At 41.0% G+C, this 22,698-nt stretch overlaps 9 protein-coding genes across 13 annotated transcripts; 3 read left to right on the plus strand and 6 right to left on the minus strand.

Annotated features, from left to right (window-relative positions):
• Window positions 1-618: 618 nt before the first annotated feature.
• LOC111598225 lies at window positions 619-2,156 on the minus strand. Its single transcript, XM_023313384.2, has 4 exons — window positions 2,020-2,156; window positions 1,668-1,783; window positions 1,396-1,609; window positions 619-1,338 (listed from the first exon to the last, which is right to left on the minus strand). Exons 1-4 carry the CDS (start codon window positions 2,141-2,143, stop codon window positions 692-694), a joined length of 1,101 nt encoding a protein of 366 aa, XP_023169152.2. The 5' UTR covers window positions 2,144-2,156; the 3' UTR covers window positions 619-691.
• Window positions 2,157-4,672: 2,516 nt separating this feature from the next.
• On the minus strand, window positions 4,673-5,125 carry LOC111598217 (protein chibby homolog 1). The gene is made up of 2 exons (XM_023313374.1): window positions 4,790-5,125; window positions 4,673-4,733 (listed from the first exon to the last, which is right to left on the minus strand). Coding segments are annotated over exons 1-2 (327 nt in total). The 5' UTR covers window positions 5,115-5,125; the 3' UTR covers window positions 4,673-4,731.
• Window positions 5,126-5,224: 99 nt separating this feature from the next.
• LOC111598215 (golgin subfamily A member 6-like protein 4) lies at window positions 5,225-7,000 on the plus strand. Of its 3 annotated transcripts, XM_023313371.2 has the most exons (6): window positions 5,225-5,353; window positions 5,434-5,806; window positions 5,870-5,990; window positions 6,045-6,388; window positions 6,452-6,621; window positions 6,687-7,000. In XM_023313371.2, exons 1-6 carry the CDS (start codon window positions 5,319-5,321, stop codon window positions 6,892-6,894), a joined length of 1,251 nt encoding a protein of 416 aa, XP_023169139.2. In that variant the 5' UTR covers window positions 5,225-5,318; the 3' UTR covers window positions 6,895-7,000. The 3 variants fall into 3 exon arrangements, with proteins under 3 accessions (XP_023169139.2, XP_023169137.2, XP_023169138.2); XM_023313369.2 differs by having other exon boundaries at window positions 5,870-6,388; XM_023313370.2 differs by having other exon boundaries at window positions 5,437-5,806; window positions 5,870-6,388.
• LOC111598216 (vacuolar-sorting protein SNF8) lies at window positions 6,927-7,970 on the minus strand. The gene is made up of 3 exons (XM_023313372.2): window positions 7,383-7,970; window positions 7,185-7,331; window positions 6,927-7,133 (listed from the first exon to the last, which is right to left on the minus strand). Exons 1-3 carry the CDS (start codon window positions 7,850-7,852, stop codon window positions 6,989-6,991), a joined length of 762 nt encoding a protein of 253 aa, XP_023169140.2. The 5' UTR covers window positions 7,853-7,970; the 3' UTR covers window positions 6,927-6,988.
• Window positions 7,971-8,559: 589 nt separating this feature from the next.
• On the plus strand, window positions 8,560-13,860 carry LOC111598213 (protein dispatched). The gene is given in 7 exon segments (XM_023313367.2): window positions 8,560-9,094; window positions 9,172-10,161; window positions 10,220-10,311; window positions 11,270-11,809; window positions 11,865-12,503; window positions 12,561-13,535; window positions 13,596-13,860. Coding segments are annotated over 7 exon segments (3,657 nt in total). The 5' UTR covers window positions 8,560-8,938.
• Window positions 10,214-11,196, minus strand: LOC111598218. Its single transcript, XM_023313376.2, has one exon. It carries the CDS (start codon window positions 11,073-11,075, stop codon window positions 10,344-10,346), a length of 732 nt encoding a protein of 243 aa, XP_023169144.2. The 5' UTR covers window positions 11,076-11,196; the 3' UTR covers window positions 10,214-10,343.
• Window positions 13,861-15,053: 1,193 nt separating the features above from the next.
• LOC111598219 (gamma-aminobutyric acid type B receptor subunit 2) lies at window positions 15,054-20,719 on the minus strand. 3 transcript variants are annotated; one of them, XM_030224808.1, is made up of 13 exons: window positions 20,606-20,719; window positions 19,732-19,997; window positions 19,162-19,643; window positions 18,924-19,104; window positions 18,650-18,868; window positions 18,290-18,585; window positions 17,864-18,227; window positions 17,691-17,801; window positions 17,399-17,623; window positions 16,605-16,938; window positions 16,441-16,543; window positions 15,894-16,387; window positions 15,054-15,820 (listed from the first exon to the last, which is right to left on the minus strand). In XM_030224808.1, exons 2-13 carry the CDS (start codon window positions 19,978-19,980, stop codon window positions 15,198-15,200), a joined length of 3,681 nt encoding a protein of 1,226 aa, XP_030080668.1. In that variant the 5' UTR covers window positions 19,981-19,997; window positions 20,606-20,719; the 3' UTR covers window positions 15,054-15,197. The 3 variants fall into 3 exon arrangements, with proteins under 3 accessions (XP_030080668.1, XP_030080667.1, XP_030080666.1); XM_030224807.1 differs by having other exon boundaries at window positions 16,441-16,546; XM_030224806.1 differs by having other exon boundaries at window positions 17,387-17,623.
• Window positions 20,720-20,777: 58 nt separating this feature from the next.
• On the plus strand, window positions 20,778-22,105 carry LOC111598224 (cyclin-dependent kinase 20). The gene is made up of 3 exons (XM_023313383.2): window positions 20,778-21,223; window positions 21,278-21,813; window positions 21,871-22,105. Exons 1-3 carry the CDS (start codon window positions 21,023-21,025, stop codon window positions 22,088-22,090), a joined length of 957 nt encoding a protein of 318 aa, XP_023169151.1. The 5' UTR covers window positions 20,778-21,022; the 3' UTR covers window positions 22,091-22,105.
• On the minus strand, window positions 22,037-22,690 carry LOC111598222 (DNA-directed RNA polymerase I subunit RPA12). The gene is made up of 3 exons (XM_023313382.2): window positions 22,515-22,690; window positions 22,231-22,453; window positions 22,037-22,168 (listed from the first exon to the last, which is right to left on the minus strand). Exons 1-3 carry the CDS (start codon window positions 22,630-22,632, stop codon window positions 22,144-22,146), a joined length of 366 nt encoding a protein of 121 aa, XP_023169150.1. The 5' UTR covers window positions 22,633-22,690; the 3' UTR covers window positions 22,037-22,143.
• Between the last annotated feature and the right edge of the window lie 8 nt (window positions 22,691-22,698).

Raw genomic sequence — 22,698 nt, forward strand, 5'->3', positions numbered from 1 at the left:
GTGGTCTTGCAAATTAGACAGATAGTTGACAGCACCATAGCTATCCGCAGTAGCAATATGCAACGGATAGGGTACAGTTTCGTAGTGGTATTCTCGAGTTTCAGGCATCAAGTACTCGTAAAACTCCAGGGTGGTGGTGCGATAACAATGTCTTGACATAATGTCGGCTTCTCGTATATATATGTGTATTGCTCTCCCCCGTGCAGTTTGTCCCGCCCGCAACTCGGCCCAACGGCGCAGTCAAAATGACAGATCTCTAATTACAATAGCTCCTGGATAGCGTCAGCCTCTATGGGCTCGTCCTGGTTGACAACGCTGAGCCACAAACGCAAAAAGTAGGTACGCACCGCGTTATTCCGCAACAAATAAAACTGCAGATAAATTTCAAAGATCATTAGACCATAGATAATTCTCAAATCAGCTTTAAAGTCGCTCAGTGGGCTTGATTGCTGTGAGAGACGATTCGCTGGCACTGAAAGGCGAGAAATAATTTTGAATTTCATAAAAATTGTGAATTTTGAACTAATTATTGTGTCACTAGGATCTACACGTGCTAGACGTGCGTTTAAAATAATATAGTTTTATAGAAACTAGCTCGTAATTTATTGTAAATATTATAGCTTAAGTGTAAGCACAGTCTTTGCTCCCACATCTCGTAGGCGTATGCGCAATGCAATGTCCTCCAACATTGTCAGCTGCCGCCGAGCACATAACGTTCTGTATCCAGCTCCTCGTCGGAGTATTGCTGTTCCATGCGTTCGCATTCGCTATGCTTCGAACATCGCTTATAGATCATATAGCCGCCCCAAACGCTCAGCGGCAGCAGCGCCAAGCCCAGTGGCATGAGAAACAGCAGCAGGAATTCTCGTGGATCGCTTGTATCATCAGTGACGAGCTCGTCGCTGTTGGTGTAGTCCATCCAGTACTCCATAGCATCATCTGACGGCAAAACTTCGAGATAGGCTTCCCGGATTTTGTGGCCGCGATAGCTAATTGCCACACATGCATAGTAGCCAGCATCTCGAATCCTCACGCTGTTTAAGATCAGCTTGCTGAGGTAGATCTGCGGACTGACGAGCTTCTCCGGGGATGTGGAGAGCAATTCATAGGTACGTCCATTGTAGCGCACAATATGAGCACTAAAATTTGTCGAGCCTGGTGTTGGCTGCGGCGTTTCCGGGACAGACACATAGGCTGCATAGCCATGCCGTCGAAACCATTTAATAGTCAAATGCTCCTCGCTGTGCACACGGCACTGGAAAACAACTCGACTATCCTCAACGGCTGTCTTATTGCTGGGATAGGCATCCAGGAACTCCGGTGCTGCCAGCGAACTATCTGCAAAGAGTACGCATGTGTGAGCTAAGGCTGGACTAAATTAGTTGAAATACTTACTCTTAACATCCAACTGATATGTGCGCACAAGTTGGACGTCCACCGCTTGAGTTGCATCCCATACATGTGGGTTGATGCTGCACTTGTACAGACCGGAGTAACGCTCCGTCACATTGCGCAGCCACAGCTCGGCGCGACAGAGTGTCGACTCACAGGGCAGAGCAGTCCAGTCATCGCCAGAATCTAGTTGGTAGCAATTGTTGTCGCTGCATTGCTACATGAAGTACTATTAGTAGGGAATATCATGACATTGCCGGATATGGCGTGCTCACCTTAAAGTACCAGTGTATCTTAATGTCCGCCAGCCTGCGTTCATCCAGCAGACCCGTCAAGTTGCACTGCAGCCGAACGTCGTAGCCGGCACGTTGCTGTATCAGCTCTGTGTTCTCTGTCAAAATATGCAATCAGACAAGGAGCACAACTTCAGTCAGCAATGAAATCATAAATTGCTCGTTTAATTATGCACAAAATATCTTATCAAAAAGTCTTGCCAAAAGCAGAAAAAAAAAATGATAAACTAGAATTGTTGGAAAAATTGGCATGTTATGTAAAGTGCGCCTAGCATCTACAGGCACTTCAAGAACTCAGTTTGAAAAATATTTATTTGCAAGCGCTTACACCCACCTGTATAGTCTATAAAGTACGCAAACGTCGTGGACAGTCCACATAATCCAATTAGTAAACAGGTGGCGGCTAAGCGTTGCAGCCGCAGGTGTTTCATTATAATTGTCATCAATATTATTTGCATTTGTTTTGGCACAGTTTCGACACGGTTTTGCAAATGTTAGTTATCATTCTATAGAAAGTATTAAGGTCCTTCAATAAACAGCAATAAATTTAATTCATTTTTATTACTTAAACTTAAAAAACATTTCTGATATACTTTGTCAAAGAAGCCCGAATTGGTTTTATACATATATCAAAACATATTATAGAAGCACTTAAACGTATTAAGTTTGGCCATTAACAACAAAATGTTCGATTTGCTTTTTTAATTTTATAGTAAACATTTTGTGCTCGATTCGATGCTGTTCAGGTTTATATATATGTATATATTTATTTATTTATTTAGACATTGCATTTCTCAGTGTTGCTCGCACACATTTTTCACACATTTCATTGGCCGCTGCCGTTCGCTGAGTGTACAATTTTGCTTTTGTTTATTTACTTGGCCATTTAATTCGGGTGATCCACATACAAATAGTGCGAGTACAGGCGAACACCCACCAACACCCACACACACACACACTTAGGTATGTATGTACATTCAAATCCTTGGCTCACATATAATAGCGACAGAGACCCCATTTATACACAACAATAAATCATAAACGCGATAATGCCCATTTATCAATTCGCTACCCACTAAATAGGCTCGCCTATGATGAAAAACACTTGAATCGAAAAAGTTTGTACGTTGGCCCTAATTGAGACAAGGAAAATGTGAAAGTTATTCGAAAAACCAGCTTTAACCGGAAAACAGAATTTCAAAGTTTATGTACGTCAGTAAAGATTTTGATGCAATATTTCAAAAAAGATATATATATAGCATGCTTAATAACTAATTTGTATGTGGATCGATGCGATGCACCAAATGCCAATAAAACAGATTTGTCTAAACGAACCGACTAAACCGATTGATTGTCTGTTTATATAGCAGCTGCTCGACGCATGATCCATTTGTGCGTTAGATTTATCACAGTTGCCCCAATTTGATTGGCATTCACTCAATTGATTTATATGGTATCATTTATTAGCTCGTTTCATACAACAAAATATCTATTGCTTGATAGACAATTTGTTTATGGCAAGCAAAGCACTTTGAAAAAAAAAAACCAAAACAAAATTGAAACTACGCGCAGTTACAGGCGCCCAGAACTAATGGCCACACGATCGTGACGGACTTTGACGATCGACTGTTTGGTAACTTAGTTCTTAATCATTTCAAGAAGCACGTCAATTCGAAACTTGCTGATATGGCCAGTATTTTCTTCTTTTTATATACATACGTATATATATTTATTTGATGAATGCGCCAAGCCAGCAGACAATTTGTGCTGATATAGGCGCCTTTTGTTACCTAATGCTACATCACGGAATCAATTGCGGCCCATAGCTAAAACATTGCCATATTCGCAAGAGACGCGCATCCAAAACCAAAGCGTGCAAACATTTTATTGTACATGTGTTTTTTTGTATTATTTTTGAATAGATTTGGTTGGTTGTTTTTTTCCGATTTCCAGCAATTGTTATTGCTGTTGTTTTTCACTAGGTAAATAGCACTCGTATGGTATTGTAGGCACATCGATCTCTGGGATCGTAATGTGTGCGTCCGTACGATCGGCTGGCTATCAACAAACTACTGTAATACACGAATCGAACAAGTGTTACCCCCTTCGGAAGCGAGCTGCTCGCCGTTGTCGTTGTCGCTGTCGCCGTCGTTACCATTTACCATTTGCTGGGGAACAACTAAATAAATGTGTTTTATAAGCAGTTTCGCTTATCGCCTATCAATATAAATGCGTAAATATACAGTAGTCGATATAGTGTACCGATATCGCCACAGCTATGTACATATCATGTATGGGAAGGCTATGATTAGGCTCCGTCCGTAAGCTTTATCGCTTGCCTCGTTCCAAAATTTAGTAAAAAGAGCGAGACATGAGAGGGCGAAAGACAGACAGAGAGAGAGCGAGAGGAAGAGAAAGAATAAATATAGATAGAGCATGTAAATTTTATGCGATCGTCTAATGGCTCGCACCCTAGTCATTTGTTTATTTTGACTGCCATCGTGAATTCGAGACAATCAACCCCGTTAGTTGTCGGTCTACTGTCGGCCCTCGTTTTCTCTGATTCTTATCAGTGGCATAATGAAGAGCGGGAGCCAAGCGGCAGCTTGACGGCAACCCGATGTCGTCTATAGATTGCTGCCAATGGCGTCAACATTGTGAGCAATTTGACCAACCCGTCCGTCCATTCATCGAACGTTAGCCCAACAAATCCAAATTAATTCCCAATGGGCTAGTCAACAAAGCCAACACGGCGACTACGGCGCTGCATTTGGTGCTCTCCATAATACTTTACCAATTGATAAGTTTCAACGAGCATGTGAAATGATTGGGGTATTATATCGATAGAACTTTAGCTACCTGATTAAATAATACAAACACATATGCATTGTGATAAGAGAACTTAACGAACCCAATTGAGTATTTAAATAATCCAAAGGAGACCTAAAATCCGGTAGTACGAGTTTATTGAACTTTTTATAGTTTTTCTTTCACTTTTCATTACAATTAGACTTTCAAAACTAGATATGGACAGCTTGTTGGTTAGCTCTATAAAATAAATGTGATATGTTATATTGGTCTTTGTATTAGTTCCTTGTGCTTACATTTCTCCTTTGGCTTCAGGTCATTCAGCTCTGTGGCATGTTCAGCTAGCAAATCCAACATAACTTCTATTTTCAAATTACACATATTATTCTCCTCCTCTAGAGCACGGAATTTCTTATTTAAGCGTAGCATGTCATCCACATCAGCTTTGTGCGTTGAATGCATCCAAATGCCATCGGCAAAACGCAACTTCTTGTTACCTAAACTCAATGAGATGTTGCGAAAGTCTTCAATATCCTCGTTCACAATTGGAAAACCAATATTGCAGCGATTCACGCGCGCTGGTATCGGCTTAGATTCGAATTTCTTGTTGAAGAGCGGCATCACAAAGAACAACTACCCAAATTATTTACAAGCTCTTGACCAATTTACTGTTTGCGCTTTGCCACAAGTCGTTGCCATGGCAACTTCGACAGGGTTTTGAGTCGTCGGGAGCTGTCAAAAAGTGACAGTAGAGACAGCTGCATGGAACAATTAATTAATGTAAAATTCGTAGTTGGGACTTGGAAACATTGTTTTTAATTTAGAATGTCGCAGGAGGCTTCACACTCTGAGTTTCCAAGGTAAGGGAGTAAGCATTACAAATAAAGAGCACATAAGATTTATACGGCACAATAAAATTTAATTTTGCACTACGTTCTAGCAGCGGGGCCGGCGATGTAGCCTTGGGCGTGGAGCAACTTATAAAGGAAACGAATGAGGATTTGAAAAATTTTCGAGTGGAGCAATCAGATCTGCGATCGCTCATAAGCGCCGTATTAAACGAGAATCGACAATTGACAGGCGAACTGGGCAAGTATAAGAAAGTTGTGTTTTCCAGCAGCAAAGAGAAACTACAGGAGCGCTTGCATATTACGAACAATGCATTGTCCAACGCCATAGCTCAGATTGAGGCGTTGAAAAAGGAGAAACATTGTTTACACACATTGCAGGAATGCTCACAGCGCACCATCAAGAACATGGAGACGGAACTCGAGAGTTACCGCGCACAGCTTTCTCCAGGAGGGATTGACGAGGTCAGTTTGGTTTCAGATAAAAGAAGCTTTGACTCTGTCTATAATACCAAATTTAAAGTTTAGATGGCGCAAACGTATACTAAAACTATTAAAATGCTGGAGACCAGGTTGAGTGGGCAGCAGGAGGAACTGCGTACACAGGCTAAACTTATTAAGGTTCTGCACGAACACAAACAGCGTTGCGGTGAGCAGATCGACCAGTTGCAATGTCAATTAAAGGACCGCCTTCATCATGTAGACATACGGGAAGACAATCAAACAAAAGTCACTAGTCTACAAAAAAAGCTTAGAGAGTTTGAGAAATCATTGCTGCAAACACGCACGTTGCTTGAGGAGAGTAAGAAGCGCGAGGTCGAGGCAATGCGAAAAGTTCAAGATGCGATCACTATTAGTGAGGCGGCTGTCCATGAAAAAGATGAAGCGGAGAAACGTGCTGAATCTTACAAGGAAGAGGCCCGCAATCTAGCCTTTAACATCGGCAGCATCATGGATGAAGCTGCCAATCGGGTAGACAACGAAGTCACACAACTCAAAACAAAGCTTGCAGAGAAGGACAAAATTATTGCCTCGATACGTGAAAAGGTAAGTTAAATTTCGTTAAGAAATAATGGTTCTAAAATACAGCTAAAAAATTAAATTACTCAGCACAAGTCGGCAATAGACATATTGGAATCTCGAAGCAATCGTTTAAGTCTCAAATACAAAGAAGCTTTAAAGCAGAACGAGATGTTGGAGATGCAAGTTCAGTCTTGTAACAAGCGTCTAATAGAACTGGAGCAGTGTACCTTTCACGATGAAACACATAATTTACAATCGTGAGCAATATTACAAAAAATATCACTGGGAGATAAAAATTTTTATAACTTTCGTTCGTTTGCAGCAAAAAAGACTACGAGTCTCAAATGGAGAACTATCTGCACTCATACAAAGAACTCAAATCACATTATAAAGAACTTTTGCAAGATTTAACAAATAAATTTAAAGCCGTTATCGAGAACTTACAAAGGGAAAAGTGTGAACTGCAGGCCGACAACGACATGTTCAAGAGTGGAGCTGTCGGAGATGGGATAGGAAAGCTTTCTTCTTAGCATCATGCACTTGGTTATATATTTTTTAACTTTATAATTTATAGTCATATATGTACATACTTGTTAAATAGTTTTAAATAAATCTGTGTACAAGCTATGCATCAACCATCTGTGCGTTGCGACCCGGAAACAAACTGGGAAACCAAAAACTCGGTTCATCCTCCGATTGCTTATCTATCCAGCAAAGGCCTTCACCCAATACTTTTTCCAACGCTTGTATTGTACGGTACTCGGTCCAACTGTATACAAAATTATGTTATCTTTGTAAACTCATCCTTAAGGCATCTTACCCCAAGTCTTTAATAAGTTGATTTTTGGTAATGCGACCTGTTTCCGTATTGGATGCTGCGCTAAGAATGTTGGTCTCCTCCATGCTTAGCTCGCCCGGAATGGATTGAACAATATATCTGCCTTTTCCCAGCTTATGAACAACAAAACTGTAAATGAAAAAGTTAGATGAATAGATCTAGTGCCATTAAATATTATACCCATTGCCAAAAATGGTCAGTTTTTTTGTAGCCATCAGTATATCTTCCTTGGTAATTTCCTGATGGAGCGCACTTTGACCACGTGCGGCTATAAGACGACGACGTAGTTCGTCCAATTCCATTAGACCTCCCGTTTTGTGATTGGCTGCAAGGCATACTTCCACAACCTGCACACTTAGCTCGTAATAGAAATCTCCCATGCCAAGCACACTCCAGAATCCTTTCCCACTTGCCAGGGGATCTACTCCAATGGCAGCGCACATTTCCTGAAACTGTTTACGGAACTGCGAGTTTTTTCGAATATCATCTTTGTGCTTCATGGCAAATTCCTCAAGCTTTATGCGAAACACTTCCATTTGTTTTGTCATTTGCTCCAATTGGGATTCTTGCAAATCGGCTCCTTTATCTTTATATTTTTCAGCAGCCAACTTTTGCTGCTGTATGGCACCCAAACCCACACGGCGGCGCATATTGGCTATAATTACAATTTTTGTTTGTCTATTTAAAATTTTTTACAGTCAGCTGTGACAATGAGCTATCAGGTTAATCGAACTAGTGTTATCGGTTTTATGAATAAGTTCAATTAGTTCATTTGATTGCTCCGTTAAATGAATTTAAATATCTGCTTTAACAAAACTTACGCGGGTCTTATATAGTTAGTTTTGCACTTTAAATAATTTTTGTCAATCTAAAACATCTGTTGTAAGCAATTTAAGTAAGAGCCATTAAATTAAATGTACAACAGATGTTTACGATTGATTTTAGATATATATATATATATATATATATATATATATATATATATATATATATATATTCATATATATATATATATACATGTATGTATGCATGTATACATATAATCACTCTCTCGTATTGTTTACGTTGGTTATTTGTTTATATTCACAGCTTATAAATATCCTGACTCAACGCATGATTTAATTTGATCTATCCAAGCTTCAGTATGTGTTTGACAATTGCAGTGCATGGATGTTTCAAAATTGCTACATAAATAACACAACTAATTGGAAAATTTAAAAATTCTGTGCTTTGTAAACAAATGCTAAAATGATCATTTATATATATGCATAAATACATCGATAGTTCGATAAATAATACTATTACGCTAGAAGCGATACTTGTTTCCAAAAGGACAATCTATGTTTATTACATCTCTAGTGCATTTTGCTTGTGTTTTGCGCATTTTTTGCATTCGCATTCTTTTATTAATTTCAATTTAATTTCTCAGCCAGGGATTTATTTCGCGGGCGTTTAAGAAAATGTTAAAAAACCAACTGCACTTTCGTCTAACAAAATCTTGCTTAGACCCACAAATAAATTGAAATTTTTCAATGCATACCCAGACAGTATCTATAACATAAACAACAACAATAGGACTACCCTTAAGACATCCGTCATCACGCCATAAACTCAAGGTTAATTAAGACTCCACATGTTGCAACTGTAACTGACACTAAAGTAAACAAGATGCAGATACTATAAGTGCTTCAATTTTGTAAATATTGTCGAGCTTACGCGGTTGTCTTTTACTCGGCATGCTGTGCTTCGACTCAGAAAAGATGAACTGGTATTATCATGTACTGGCACGTCGACCATATCTGGTGGTTGTCTCAATCGCCGTTTATTGCGTGGCCTGCATTATAGTGGCATTCATACTAAATGACCTGCCAGATTTTAGTGACCCAACCTTGGTTCGTATTTCATCAATCATACCCCAATAAACAATTTCTACGCATGCTCATACTTTTACTCGAAACATGTATTGCAGGGCTTTGAGACGCGAGGCACTGAAATTGGAAAACGACTAACTGCTTGGCATAATCTGAATCAAGAGATTGACGGCAATGGTATTTTATTCTCAAATCCTACGGATCTCCTGCAAAAGATTCAATATGAAAAGACAAGAGGTGTGCCAAGGCATCAGCATCCAAATCACAGGCGGCATAAAAATCAACGCCGAAAAGATAAAAATAAGCGTCGTAAAGAACAGCAGAAAAAGAACGAACACGACGATGTAACATACAAAATGATGCTCATCAACAAGCGCCTAAAAGCAACCAAAAGTCCGGAAGACGATAAATGGATGGGTGATAGTGGAGTGTTTCGGGATTTCGAGGTGACTAACGATAGCAGCCCCTCTTTGCTGGAGCCAACTAGACAGAGCGAGCCAATTGAATATGGGCACAATACTACTTTCGTTGATGAGGATGAACATCGTGAGCGCATCCAAACCAAGAAGAGTACATGGCGTATGCTAAAGCAGGCCTCATTACCCAACGACGGTTGGTCTAACTCAAGAGCTCCCCAGCCCATTGAGGGCTTCTTTTGTGATTCCTCACCGCACAAAGCATACTCACACTTTGTAGTGAAACGTATTGGTCCGAATGCTACAGACTCATTATTTGATATAAACGGGATGTTAGCTATGTGCCAGCTGCAAGAACAAATTGGTGCTGTGCAAAGTTATCAGGCATTCTGTGAACCTGAAATGCTAACAAACAATTGCTGCCGGCCTTGGTCACTGCCCAATTACGCCACACTGCTGGCCAATAAGAGTTCGTGTTTTGATCTGACCGCAGAGGATATTTCACTACTGCAATCCCTGCTGCTCAGTTGCTATGAGTATTATCATTTACTTAAACTAGGCATTAATTGTAACGAATTGAATCGGTGCTATGCGCCGGAGGAATGCACGCGCAATAATTTGGTATTTAATGTGCTCAACTTTCTCAGCGATTATAGCTTCATTAAGCCAAATGTGAGTGATCTACAACAATTAAATATTTCTTAGATTAACAATCTTTTAATATTTACAGGAAACAACTGTTTATTTAAAATACGCAATGATTTTTGTGCCTGTTACACGCTCCAATCGTATCCTTCCGCTCTTCCATGAATGGCAACACGTGTAAGTTGAAACTAAACTCGTCAAATTTATTTTTAATATTTACGCAATGTGTAGCGATCAATAGGTCCAGTCGGCATTTTACCATCCTTAGCGCTTATCAATGCGGGAAGGCAGATTTCCTCAAAGTATGTAGTTAGATCGTATTTGCGGAAGAGCTTGCGCATATTTTGAGCAAACACCTCTATGCTCATATCCTTGGGTGGCCGTCCCTGATACAATTTGCCATCTTTGTTCAGTTCTTCGAGGCGATTATAATAATTGCCATAGGTAGTCTGGATATCCTTGGAATCGCATTTAGGATCGGTAATATCGGCTTTTATAGTTTTTTGGCTGAACAGTGATGCATAATCGTTTGGCGAATAATCCGAGCCATAAACAGTTTTCCGCAAATCAATTAGAAAATCCTCAATCTGGTCATAGCGAACTGGTGGACACTCAAAGAATAGCTTATAGATATGCTCGTTACACCACTTGGTGCGCTTCAAAAATTGGCGATACTCCTCTCGCCAGTCCATGGCATACGGCCATGTGCGCGTCTTCATCTCTAAATTGTTGACCTTTAGATTATTCACATAATGACCAGTGATCAATGCGGGATCGGTTTGATATTTAAATATCTTGTTTGGCTTGTATATGCGACCATCATGCATGTGATTTACAAAATCTGCTTTGGTGACTGTCTTTTTCTTAAAACATGTGGGCAGCAGAGTCTTCACGTTCATTTCAGTCAAACGGCTGTTGTGTTGTTCGGTGGTAGCAGCCATTTTATTAAATCAACTTATATATAGGCGTCAATGATAAATTTAATTTTCTAATTTGTAAATCAAGTTTGTTCTGACGAGATAAAGTGTGTGAATGTTTTGAGCACATAAGCCAAACATTATGTTTAACAGTTATTTCTAATACTATATGATGTTAAATTGTATGCTAATAATATCTAATACGACTCTTTTTACAGATCTCTAAGCAATGAATTGGTGGAAGTTGTTGCTATGGATTTGGGTTTGGAAAATGAGCTATTCAGCGAGTTGTTGTTTACAGACGTTTGGCTTGTATCTCTGGGTGGACTCTTCGTTATGGCCTGTGTTTGGTTATATACAGGGTCGGCCTTTATAACATTGATGTCATGTTTTGCCATTTGTTTCTCGTTGGGATTGGCATACTTTGCCTACACAGTGGTTTTTGAGTTTACCTTCTTTCCATACATGAATCTGCTAGCCGTTGTGGTTATCATTGGCATTGGTGCTGATGATGTGTTCTTGTTCCTCAAAATCTGGCAATGTGTGTTGGCCGAGCGTTTCAGCAAGTGCAGTACATTAAACACACAATCAACATTACCCACGCCTTTAGAGCACAATGAGCATACGGAGACATTGGAGAATCTAATGGCGCTGACCATGCGACATGCGGCAGCGTCTATGTTTGTAACCTCTGTAACCACTGCTGGAGCGTTTTATGCTTCCTACAGTAGCTCCATAACGGCAATTAAATGCTTTGGGTAAGTGCTGTTTTGCTTACATTAAACTTCATTGTTAATAGACTTAATTTTGTAGAATATTTGCGGGCACTGTTGTAGTTACCAACTATTTGCTTATGATAACCTGGCTGCCAGCATCGGTTTCGATTATGGAACGCCTGTTTGCTAGCCGTATGTGCTGCCAGCAACATTTGTCACAAAAATTGCTCAACGCCTGTAAGAAGTCAATTAATCGATTTTGCGAATTGTTTGAAGAGCGCATTACTCAGAGCATTATGAACTACGCATATGTATGGATTTTTATCTTTACCGTGCTGGGGGCTTCAAGTGCCATCATTGTGTTCTGGTATCCGGGCCTGCAGCTACCACAAAAACCCAATTTCCAGTTATTTGTTTCACACCATCCATTTGAGGTTTATGCAAAGCTGAAGCATCTGTTTTGGTTTGAGAAGCCTCTACAAGGAGTGGAAAACTTCAACATGAGCATGCGCTTCGTTTGGGGCGTGCAAGCGCTGGACGATGGCGACTATACGAACCCAAATTCATACGGCAACTTACACTATGACAATAATTTTAATATATCTAGCAAACCGGCACAGATTTGGCTGAGAAACTTTTGCATAAACATTCGTCAGCAGCCATTTTATCAGGCCACCTTTGGTTTTTTGCTGCCGAATTGCTTTATTGAAAACTTCATAAGATACATGGAGCGTAGGTAAGTAATTTTTCCTTAATAATAACTAAGAGCCCTATTAAGTCTTATAATTCGCAGATGCATTGATGACATGGATACAATGGGATTGGATCGAACACCCTGCTGCAACGCACAGTTTCCCTATGAGCCGCACATATTTGAGCAGTGTTTGCCCCAATGCATTTCCAATCTATGCGAAACCAGATTTTACCAGCACGGAAAAGCTGGTCCTAAATTTGCTGCTGCGCCCAGTCGATCAGATGAGTACATTGAGAGCAACAGTAACGAGAGTTTAAGCATCGAGACTACATCTGCCCAACTGCTCGTCAAGGCGATAATCATTGAGTTCGATTCGAACACGGGATACAGCACCCTCTATTCGAACATCAAGTTGTTTTATGAGACAGTCGAAAATTGGTTTCAGCAGCAGCTCAGCACGGCTCCCACAGAATTACGTGGCGGCTGGTTTATTAGTGATCTTAAATTTTACAATGTGCAAGACACTCTTTCGCATGACACGATCACTTCTATTATACTGGCCATGGGCGCTTCTCTTGTGGTCCTGCTATGTTTCACACTCAATATAATCATTTCCATTTACGCTGTCGTAACTGTCTCGCTGACCATTTTCAATACTGTGGCTGTACTTATTTTACTTGGCTGGCAGCTTAACATACTGGAAAGCATTGCCGTATCGACTGCAATTGGATTGGCTGTGGATTTTAGTCTACATTACGGGATACACTATCGTCTCTCGCCCTCTAAGGAGCGCAATGCAGCCACACAGTTTGTGTTGTCGCGCATCATCGGGCCAACGGTGATGGCAGCGGCTACTACTGGTTTTGCCGGTGGCATTATGATGGCATCGAATATATTACCCTACATACAAATTGGTGTATTTTTGGTTGTAGTCATGGTCACCAGTTGGTTCTATGCCACCTTCTTTTTGATGAGTCTGCTCAAGGTAGCAGGACCGCAGTACGGTTTCATGCAGCTGGGTTGGCCTTCATTACGCAAGCGTCGCACAGCAAAAGCTAACAAATTTTATGAACGGTAAGTGTAAATAAATGAATGTGCTTATTGTTTCTACTTTGTGCTTGTAATCTTTTATAGTAAACCCAGTCGAATAATTGCTACTGAACAACTGCTAACACCCACCAGCTCAGCCATTGTTGAAATGGCCAATTCGGAAACACATGAACTGGAATCCTTAAATTCCAGCAATCAGATTAAAACAATTTCAGGCACAGAAAGTGGGCATGCGCCGCTTTCGGTGCCTGTGGACTTCGAACACTCATTTCAAACGCCGCACTAGTGCAAAGTATCAGAAGGAATCATTAATTTTCAAGATATTTTTCTTGATGCCTTCGCCAAGTAGGTGCAAGCATATGCATTTTGAAAAAGTTTATGCATTAGAAAAGCTAAAACAGAAAATATATACAATTATTATGTATATGTGTTAATACATGTGGACACATGGCGTTCACGTTGGTGTTCTGTATTGATATACCACAGCTATATATATATATATATTTATATGTATATATAAAGTCGTATGTGCAACTACTTTGTTAGTATTAAGCATAATTCAAAGAGACTAGCGGTTTGCGCAAATGTTTGCCACCTTTTTTACTTTGTTAATATACTACTGTAGTTGATGAAGAATGCGTTAAAATCACAATGATTTATACGGAGAAAATGAGAGAATCACAATGATTTGTACTTATGCTTGAACAGACATTTTCGCAAACTAATTGGCTATTTGAATTACTATTTAGTGTGCTATTTCAAAAAGACTTCAAACAGTTGCAATGCGCTTTTTTACTTAGTTGTAACGTTTGGCGCTCACCTGAGCCAAGGGAGCTCAAAAATTTGTAAACTGAAGCAATTAGCGGAGAGTACTGGGTACGTCCATAACTGTACGACTGCATGATGTCGGTATTATTAGTTTTTAGTGAAACACTTAATGGAAAAGTAAAAGCAGAGCGCGTCCGCGTAATCGTTTATGTACTTACGTATTTAACTGTAATCAAAAATATTTATACTCTGAATTTTTATTAGCTGTTAAAGCGGGCCAACTATGTTGATGCCGGCATTATAGTGTGTATGAATGTATATGTAATTACCATATATGGTAGAGTTATATACATTACAAACAAGCATCTATATATATAATGTACTTTGACGTACCATATGTGTTGTCTATCCTATTTAGTCGTAATTGTTCAAAACACACAGACACACAACACGCACAACACACTCACGTTTGTAATAACCATGTAACTGTGATACAGAAGGTGACAAATTAATTAATTCAAATTCTATGTTTATACAGACCATGAGAGCTAGTAAAACAAAATCATGACGTATTGTACTTAACTACAACTGAAAACCTTGTACTTCCTTCATTGAACTTATAAAATGTGTTGAAGTGATTTAATAAATGTTACCTGTAAAACAATTCATTCAGAAATATGTCTTTCAATACGCCCCCATATATTATATTAAGAGAGAAACAAGAATTGCAAATTTACTTATATTAGTTATGATTTAATTTTCAACTATGTTTCTCAATAATATTTGTGCTAGCAATTTATGAAATTGTGTATCTCTACACATTAGTAAGAGTAACGTGTAGAGTATAAGGAATTCTGACCTAGGGGCTAAAAACTGCTCACAATTTTTGTGGTTTAAATGCAGCATTGTCATCATTGTCTACAAGTATTCAACGATATCGCACTTGATGGATATATTTGGACAGCTCTGTCCAACAACACTACGGCCGCGATAATTGGGACTCTTCTCAGTGAGTAGCTTCCGGAATATAGGTAGTATGGCTGTTTCTCCCTCTATGAGCTCTGTTTCGGAGCTGGCACCATAGATTGAATGTTCGGTTCGGTTGCGCTGCTTCCTTTGCTTCTCAGGTGCCACGTTCGGTGAGCTGTGATGATGCGCCGCATGTTGAATGTTCGCATTTCGATTGAATTTGCGTGTCTGTGTACATTGCTGCACGCTTGTGGGCGTCGGCTCCCGCTCCCGCTCGCTGTCCGTCTCACTCTGGCAGACTGTACCCTTCTGTGGCTTGGGGCGATGCTTGTTACGATTCTTTTCCGAGACGGAGCGCTGAATGGGTGAGGTTGTGTTTTGCTCATAGGTCATCACGTGACCATGATGTTCCGAACAACGCTGTGGGCTGGCATAGGTACGCTGCGACTGGCGCGAATGTTGCTTGGCGTGGGAGAGCGTGTGCGTGTCCCAAAGATCACTCTGGGAGACAACGAAGTTTGACTTGAGCGCCGACCCCATGCTGGTGCGACGATGGTCCGAGGCAGTGGGAGCTGTGTAAGCAAGGAAAATTAAATAATGTTTTCGTTTCAATAAACATGAGTATAAAATAAGATAAGTATTTACTTTTAATTACGCCCGGTGTGCCGGGCTTGCTGTGCGGACAAACGTTACTCAGCTCCGATTGCGAGGTGGATATATTTGTGGAGGAATTGCGATGTGTGCTGCTATACTTTGGCTTGGTCGTTGGCGTTTGGCTACCACTTTCATAGTGCCTGGATGCTGTTGACTGGCGGCGATCTCTCATTGCGCTGCAGTCGCCAGTAGAGCGTTTAGTGGAGCTGCTGCTGGTTACGCTACCAATATTGGCATCTGTCTGAGCCGAAACCGAATTGCGTTTCTCCAAATGTCGATGGTGCTGATGTAGTTGTTGTTGTTGTTGTTGCTGTTGTTGTTGTTGTTGTTGCTGTTGTTGTTGTTGTTGCTGTTGTTGTTGTTGTTGCTGTAGTTGCTGCTGCTGCATTTGCTGCTGTTTCTGAAGATGTTGCTGTAGCTGTTGCTGAATGGGTTGCATCATAGCACTTGAAGGTTGCTCCACAATTGACTGTTTCTTCTTTTTGCTATTGAGTCAACAGATTAAATATTTGCATAGATGAGGAATATTTGGACTTACGGCGGTAAGGAGGGCGCCAGAGTTGTGGACTGCACTGAAACAAAGGAGTTGTCAATTTCAACGTGTGTGGAGGTGATGCTATCCACGGATGTCAGCTCGGTAACTTCTAGGTGCAAGAGGTGAGCAATGCATGAATTTGTCTAGGCAGCGAAATGTTCACTCACCTGTAGTGCTGGGCATCTCGCGACGCACAGGTGGGGCTGATAACTTAGCCATATCGTCGCTTAATATGGGCTCCAGATCCGTAGCTGCACCTGTACAGGTGACTCCATCGATCCACTTGCGCGCCTCCGGACCCAGTTTGCGTATTAGAGCCTGCAGTTCGTTCTCCTTCTCCATCAGAGCCTTGCGGAAGCGACAATTGGTGTTCTTCACATCGCGCAGCCGCTGCTCTAGCTCACAGACCGAGGAATCGCGTCGATTCTTGGACATAGGGCGTAGAGTAGCGCGCACTCGCTTGTCCACAACGCCCTGAGGATTGCGTTTAAGTTCGACGAGCTGCAATTCGATGAACCAATACTTAAATAAGCTAACTGCCGGAGTACCCCGTACACAGCAAGGTAAGTAAGTTCTCAAGGGAAACTAGACTTAAAGGACAGCATATCAGAAATGTCAAAAGATTTTGATATTCAACTGTAGACAAGAGTCTTTGACGTTGCTGATACATATAGTTAAGTATAAAGATAGTATATAGCTTTTAAAAGTTAGTATGTAGTGTTATGTAGCATTAGCAGAGTTAAGAATTTAGTGCGTAAAGAGCAGCGCTAAATGAAATGCTGATCATTTGAAATGCCTTCCTTTCTATTGACGATGGCATTCGAAATGATCAAACGAACAATATTAAACAACATTCAACATAATACGTATGTACTCGTTCGCTTCTCTTGTATATAAGTAATATACGATTATGTGTATAACAGCTACAAAAACTACAAAACTTCCTTACTACCAGTCTTACTTTCGGTACGAACACCAAACACAAAGTGGCTGTCGTACAAAAAATGATAAAAAACGAGAGTAAGACAAAAACTAAATCCTTGCGATCCGATAAAACAAGCGATATTGCCGCGCCGGCAATGCAAGTAATGAACACATTATAAACGGAGAAACCAATATGTTTGGAGTCATTTAGAGCTGGTATGGAGACATGCCGGGTTTCCCAGGCCAAGAAGGCGCCAAAAACCTGAGAGGGTAGGAAATGATTCAAATAAAACCGACGACATTTAACAATTCTGTCTCCATTTGGTTACCAAGAGCAAGCCCTTATATGCATAGATGATGCTAACAAATATCGTCATATGCTCCGACTGGCAGTACTCGTTCTCGGGTATGACTAGCACATCATCAATGTTCTCGTGATGCTGTAAATATAGCTTGGTATTAATTTCAAAAATTCCTTCGTATCGTATCGTGTATTCCTCACTTTTGGCTCTAGTTGCTTGGTCTCGCGATAAAAGGGATCAGCTATCTGCCAGGTGGTTATGATCGCTATATCAATGGCCAGCAGCACGCCCACAACCATAAACAGCTGATAGTCCTTGATTACTTTCTTATTCAGCTTCAAGTCGGTGAAAATCGAATGCACTCGCCAAGTTTTTGAGAACATTGCTCCGAAGGCCAAACTAAAACCAGCCATTAGGATCCAGGCACGAGCCGTGCATATATAGGGAAAAGCTGCCACGCTGCTCAGCGTAGTATCCAGGCCCAGAAATATAATGCTCAGGTAGGTTAGCATGCAGCCAATGATAATCAGATTGTTCAAATGTGGACTAGACATTTTGATGTAGCTGCAAGGCGACACATACTTGGTTAGGTAAGCTGGAATAGATATGGCTGCTTAAGAGCTTACCGTTGATTGCGGTACTTGATATTAAAGGCTAAGAAAACGGTGGCTATGATCACGCCAATGACAGAGGCGCTGGCTGACACAATATATATGGTGGGGTTAACCTGGCTGTGTTCTATGTAGATTAGGGTGCGATCCTTGGGCGGCGTTTTACCCACCCAACGCACTGGCTTGCCCAGTGTCATGTCCAAATGTGCTTGCTGTGAATGATATTCACCAATCTTTTCCATTTGTCCCAATTGAAATTGAGTGATTAAAATGTTGGCCTTGCGTTCGTTGTTATAGAAGCGTACAGGACCCTAGTTGAATGATATAAATGAACTAATGAATGAGTTAAACATTGATGGCTAGACTTATACTCACCGTTACGCCCTCAAAGGAAGTATTACGCAATGCTTCCAGAAATATACTCTCCCAGTCCTTGACACGATAGTCGAAATGTGTCAGCAGATCCTCACGTTTCTCCGCCACATACTGTATTGCCAAGGCGGCTGCCCAGATACCGTCATACGTGTAGCCATGGAATCGCGAATATTCTGTGCCGCGTAATCGATCATATTCCACCAGATACTCATCTGCCGTCTGCAAAACAAATGTGAGTTCATGGATGATGAAGGACAACGATTGGGTCCCTTACAATGCCTGCTACAGTAATGTCGCCGCTGGTTGAGAGCGGCAGCAGATCCACCAATATGGCGCCTTCTAAGGCAGTGGCTATCTCCTTGTCTGTGCATTCGCTGTCCAGCGTCACATTCCACCAATCCGTAGTGTAGGTGGCCATAATCAGCCATTGATAGGCGCGTCCATACATTTGTAACCTGAACGAGGTATTACTAAAGCCACTCAATTTTGCAAAACTTTTTAAAGCCACTTACTTGAAGGCCTCGCAAAAAGCTTTGCGTGCAAAATGCTCATTAAAATTGCCCAGAATGATGCGCACGTCTTTTTCGCGCAACTTCTTCAGAGATTCGGCCACATCGTTAACAAAGCTTTGAGTCTCCACCACCTCCAGCTCCATGGAGTCCAGATCTGCTACCATATGATTGTGCGGCAGAGAATATCGTGGTTCGTTCTGGTAGACGGTGCCCACTCTCGTCCAGTTGAACTCCTTGAGTAGCGCAAGACGTGGAGCGTTAAATGCATTCTCAGAGGGTACTACGCGGAAAAAGTTAGGAAACGCGTCCTTCGTGAACATGGGATGTGTGTCCGCATAGCTCAGCTGCGTTAAGTGCCAGTGCTTGCTGGCCTTGGCTATGGGATCAGTGACGTGCGTGCAGGCGGCACCAAAGAGCATCACCTTATTGGGACCCGAGTGCATCATGTCGAAAAAGGACTTCACGCCTACTGCAGCATTACACTAGAAACGGAAGTACATATATATATATATATATATATATATATATATATATTTATTTATTTTTTATATTCGTTTAAGCAAATCCCACCTGTGTATCATTCCACCACATGTGCAGCCTGTAGTTGGTCAATATCTGTGGATGCTCATTGACATGACCCAGCGCCAGCTTCACGCTAGGCATAACTCCACGTCCAGTGTACGAGTTCTCAACGCCATCGCCATAGGGAAAGAAGCCCGCTATGTAAACGTCGGATCGCTTGGCAGTTCGGGACTGAACGTGACCCAAACACAGGCCAAGGCAAAGCAACAGTGAAAGGATCGAATTCGGATGGGACATCTTGTTGTGTGCGCGAGCTGTAGCCGAAGAGGGAATATGACTGAGGATAATAATATTTCTAGGACTCATTCTAAAACAAGATTTAAATACGTATGATGTTATATAAATATATTGCATATGAAATCATTTTTAACCTTCTTTTTAGTAGATATTATGGCTTACAAGACCTTCAAATGCAATGGCCAATGTAACTATTTACCATTTCAAAGTCGAACCGAGCTATAACAATATTAAATTGGTTCAAGGTGCTGCTACGCCTGACAGGCTCTGCGTGCCAATGCGAAAAAATTATATATACATATATATATATATATAGATATGCCTGTACCTAAATACGTATACGACATGTATACATATACCTGTATCAAGGTAGATTCACGTGAACATTAACAAGTCCTTGATGCAAATTAGCACAAATTACACTCATTGAATTATGCAAGAGCCAACGCTAAGGGCAATAACAATATCATTATCGTCCTTTGACTTATAATGATATTAACTTTTTCATTTGAACAGCGTAATTTAAGGGCACATACACATACGCACCACACCTATTTAACAGTTCTTGTAGCGTTAATGTGAAGCGTTAACTTATATGTTATTTTTGAAAGGAAACACCACCTACCAGCTGTATTAACTGATTCACTTAATAACTAAAGACATATTAGACTAGTTTTATTTTATATTTTAAGCAGTTTTCGTTTCGTTGGAAGTTGCGAAGGTCCGAAAAATTGTGTATCCTTACAATTTGACAGCTGAGCTGACAGCAGCCAAGGGCCCTGCAATGCGCATGCTTAGAAATTTGACAGTCCACGCTTTGGGCCACAATTCGCATTCTGCTGAAACTGGGCAAAAGCTGCGTAAACAATCTACCAACAGGTGGCTAGCTGTGGGGACTTTTGTTTTGTTACAGATATTCGCAGGGTAACGACTGTTTGGTTTATTGTTATGACCGTTGCCAGGGACTACAAAATACGTTAACATATAAAAAAAACAAAGGAAAAAATTGTGTAGAGCTGCACTCAATTAGCGAATTTAAATCATGGACGACTATGCGCCTAGTCGTTATAAAATGCAGGATAAAATAGGCGAAGGTGTGCATGGTTGCGTGTTCAAGGCCATCGATTTGCAGCGCAATGTGGAGGTGGCCATCAAGAAGGTGGCATTGAAAAACAAATTCGGCAACATTTCCTTGAATACGCTGCGCGAGATTAAGTCACTTCAATTGTGCAATTCGGAATATGTAAGCTCTGATTTAATGCCGTGGCAAAGTTCTATATGTACTTAACACTTTCAGATACTTAATATCATTGAGATATATCCCGATCTGACGGGCCTATCGCTTGTGTTGGAATATATGCCCGACACACTGTACGGCCGCCTCAAAAGCGAGGTGAATCCGTTGAGTCGCCAGCAGGTGCGAAAGTATTCTCTAATGATGTTCAAGGGCATGTCCTACCTGCACGAGGCGGGCATTATGCACAGGGACATCAAACCCGCCAATCTGCTTATCAGTCATATGGATGTCCTAAAAATTGCAGACTTTGGTTTAGCGCGCCTCTACTTTCCCGACGAGGAATCGCGCCTGTATTCGCCGCAGGTCTCTACTCGCTGGTATCGTGCTCCCGAAATACTCTGGGGCAGTCAGAAGTACGGACCTGCAGTCGACTTATGGGCCTGCGGTAATGTGTTAGCCGAAATGCTACGTGGTGTGCCGCTCTTTGCGGGCACAACAGATATTGAACAGCTGGCCATAATAATACGCACTTTGGGTAGTCCACGACTGAATGAATGGCCAGAGCTAACGTCACTGCCCGATTACAGTAAAATAAGGTAAAATATAAAATTGTTTATACTTTTAACTGCTATAAAAATCGTTGCTGCTGGCAGGTTTCCCAATTCGGTGGGCATACATTGGGACAATTTGTTTCCAAGCTGCACACATGCTGTTGAAATAGATTTGGTATCCAACTTGGTCGTTTATAATCCAAAGAATCGCCTAAAAGCCACAGAGGTGAGTAGTGATGTTATAACCAATATGCGACATCTAAAGATATATTTTTCCCTCTACATTTATTTTCAGGCCGTTGAGCATAGTTATTTTGATTAATATAAGTTATATGTATTTACACAGTTAGTTGACTAACAGCTAAAATTATGCATTTAGGAGTTCTCCGATTCCTTGTATCTGTTAAATAAAAAACGAAGTTAGGGATAAATATGATAATCCCTATAAAACAATTCACTTACTTGCACTTCAGGCATGTAAAAAACACCGTTTGACCTTCGTCGGCCGAGCGCAGCTGTAATGTGGCATAGGACATTTTCTCGTTGCCGCATTTGGGGCACTTTCGCTCGACAACGGGACCATCTGCTTCTGCTGCTTCGGACTTAGGGATTCCTTTTTTAGAAATCTTGCTGGGATCGAATCTGTTAAAGTGTATTGTATATTCAGATGTCTCCCCGATGAAAACTGTGAAATTGGATGCGTTGAATTGAGACTGCAAATCATATAAATGCCAGCCATATCTTACCATCTGGAGAGGACTCTTGTTTACAGTTATAACAAAATACGTTTCCTTTGATTTGCAGTGGTGGCAAGATTGACCCACAGGACGGACAAAATCCCGGACGATTATTAAAAATGTCCATTTCAAATCAAAACAAGTCTATATCGCACGTGCAATTGGCCAGTGTTGTGAAATACGTAAAATATTC

This window comes from Drosophila hydei, unplaced genomic scaffold (genome assembly GCF_003285905.1).
Source record: "Drosophila hydei strain 15085-1641.00,03,60 unplaced genomic scaffold, DhydRS2 tig00008119-arrow-pilon, whole genome shotgun sequence".
Lineage (NCBI taxonomy): Eukaryota > Metazoa > Arthropoda > Insecta > Diptera > Drosophilidae > Drosophila > Drosophila hydei.

Excerpts from the sequence above, each read along its gene's own strand:
- LOC111598225 (XM_023313384.2), bottom strand. The coding sequence starts at position 2,143 with ATGCAAATAATATTGATGACAATTATAATGAAACACCTGCGGCTGCAA. Across the intron at positions 1,784-2,019 it reads GTACTTTATAGACTATACAG|AGAACACAGAGCTGATACAG; the intron begins GTGGGTGTAAGC and ends ATATTTTGACAG. Across the intron at positions 1,610-1,667 it reads AGATACACTGGTACTTTAAG|CAATGCAGCGACAACAATTG; the intron begins GTGAGCACGCCA and ends TACTTCATGTAG.
- LOC111598217 (XM_023313374.1), bottom strand. The coding sequence starts at position 5,114 with ATGCCGCTCTTCAACAAGAAATTCGAATCTAAGCCGATACCAGCGCGC.
- LOC111598215 (XM_023313369.2), top strand. The coding sequence starts at position 5,319 with ATGTCGCAGGAGGCTTCACACTCTGAGTTTCCAAG. Across the intron at positions 5,807-5,869 it reads CTCCAGGAGGGATTGACGAG|ATGGCGCAAACGTATACTAA; the intron begins GTCAGTTTGGTT and ends TTTAAAGTTTAG. Across the intron at positions 6,389-6,451 it reads TTGCCTCGATACGTGAAAAG|CACAAGTCGGCAATAGACAT; the intron begins GTAAGTTAAATT and ends TAAATTACTCAG.
- LOC111598216 (XM_023313372.2), bottom strand. The coding sequence starts at position 7,852 with ATGCGCCGCCGTGTGGGTTTGGGTGCCATACAGCAGCAAAAGTTGGCT. Across the intron at positions 7,332-7,382 it reads CTGACCATTTTTGGCAATGG|TTTTGTTGTTCATAAGCTGG; the intron begins GTATAATATTTA and ends TTTCATTTACAG. Across the intron at positions 7,134-7,184 it reads CAACTTATTAAAGACTTGGG|TTGGACCGAGTACCGTACAA; the intron begins GTAAGATGCCTT and ends TTTTGTATACAG.
- LOC111598218 (XM_023313376.2), bottom strand. The coding sequence starts at position 11,075 with ATGGCTGCTACCACCGAACAACACAACAGCCGTTTGACTGAAATGAAC.
- LOC111598219 (XM_030224806.1), bottom strand. The coding sequence starts at position 19,980 with ATGTCCCATCCGAATTCGATCCTTTCACTGTTGCTTTGCCTTGGCCTG. Across the intron at positions 19,644-19,731 it reads TGTGGTGGAATGATACACAG|TGTAATGCTGCAGTAGGCGT; the intron begins GTGGGATTTGCT and ends TTCCGTTTCTAG. Across the intron at positions 16,939-17,386 it reads TACCGAAAGTAAGACTGGTA|CTCGTCGAACTTAAACGCAA; the intron begins GTAAGGAAGTTT and ends ATCGAATTGCAG.
- LOC111598224 (XM_023313383.2), top strand. The coding sequence starts at position 21,023 with ATGGACGACTATGCGCCTAGTCGTTATAAAATGCAGGATAAAATAGGC. Across the intron at positions 21,224-21,277 it reads AATTGTGCAATTCGGAATAT|ATACTTAATATCATTGAGAT; the intron begins GTAAGCTCTGAT and ends TAACACTTTCAG. Across the intron at positions 21,814-21,870 it reads CCCGATTACAGTAAAATAAG|GTTTCCCAATTCGGTGGGCA; the intron begins GTAAAATATAAA and ends TGCTGCTGGCAG.
- LOC111598222 (XM_023313382.2), bottom strand. The coding sequence starts at position 22,632 with ATGGACATTTTTAATAATCGTCCGGGATTTTGTCCGTCCTGTGGGTCA. Across the intron at positions 22,454-22,514 it reads ACAAGAGTCCTCTCCAGATG|TTTTCATCGGGGAGACATCT; the intron begins GTAAGATATGGC and ends CCAATTTCACAG. Across the intron at positions 22,169-22,230 it reads TTTACATGCCTGAAGTGCAA|ATACAAGGAATCGGAGAACT; the intron begins GTAAGTGAATTG and ends TTTATTTAACAG.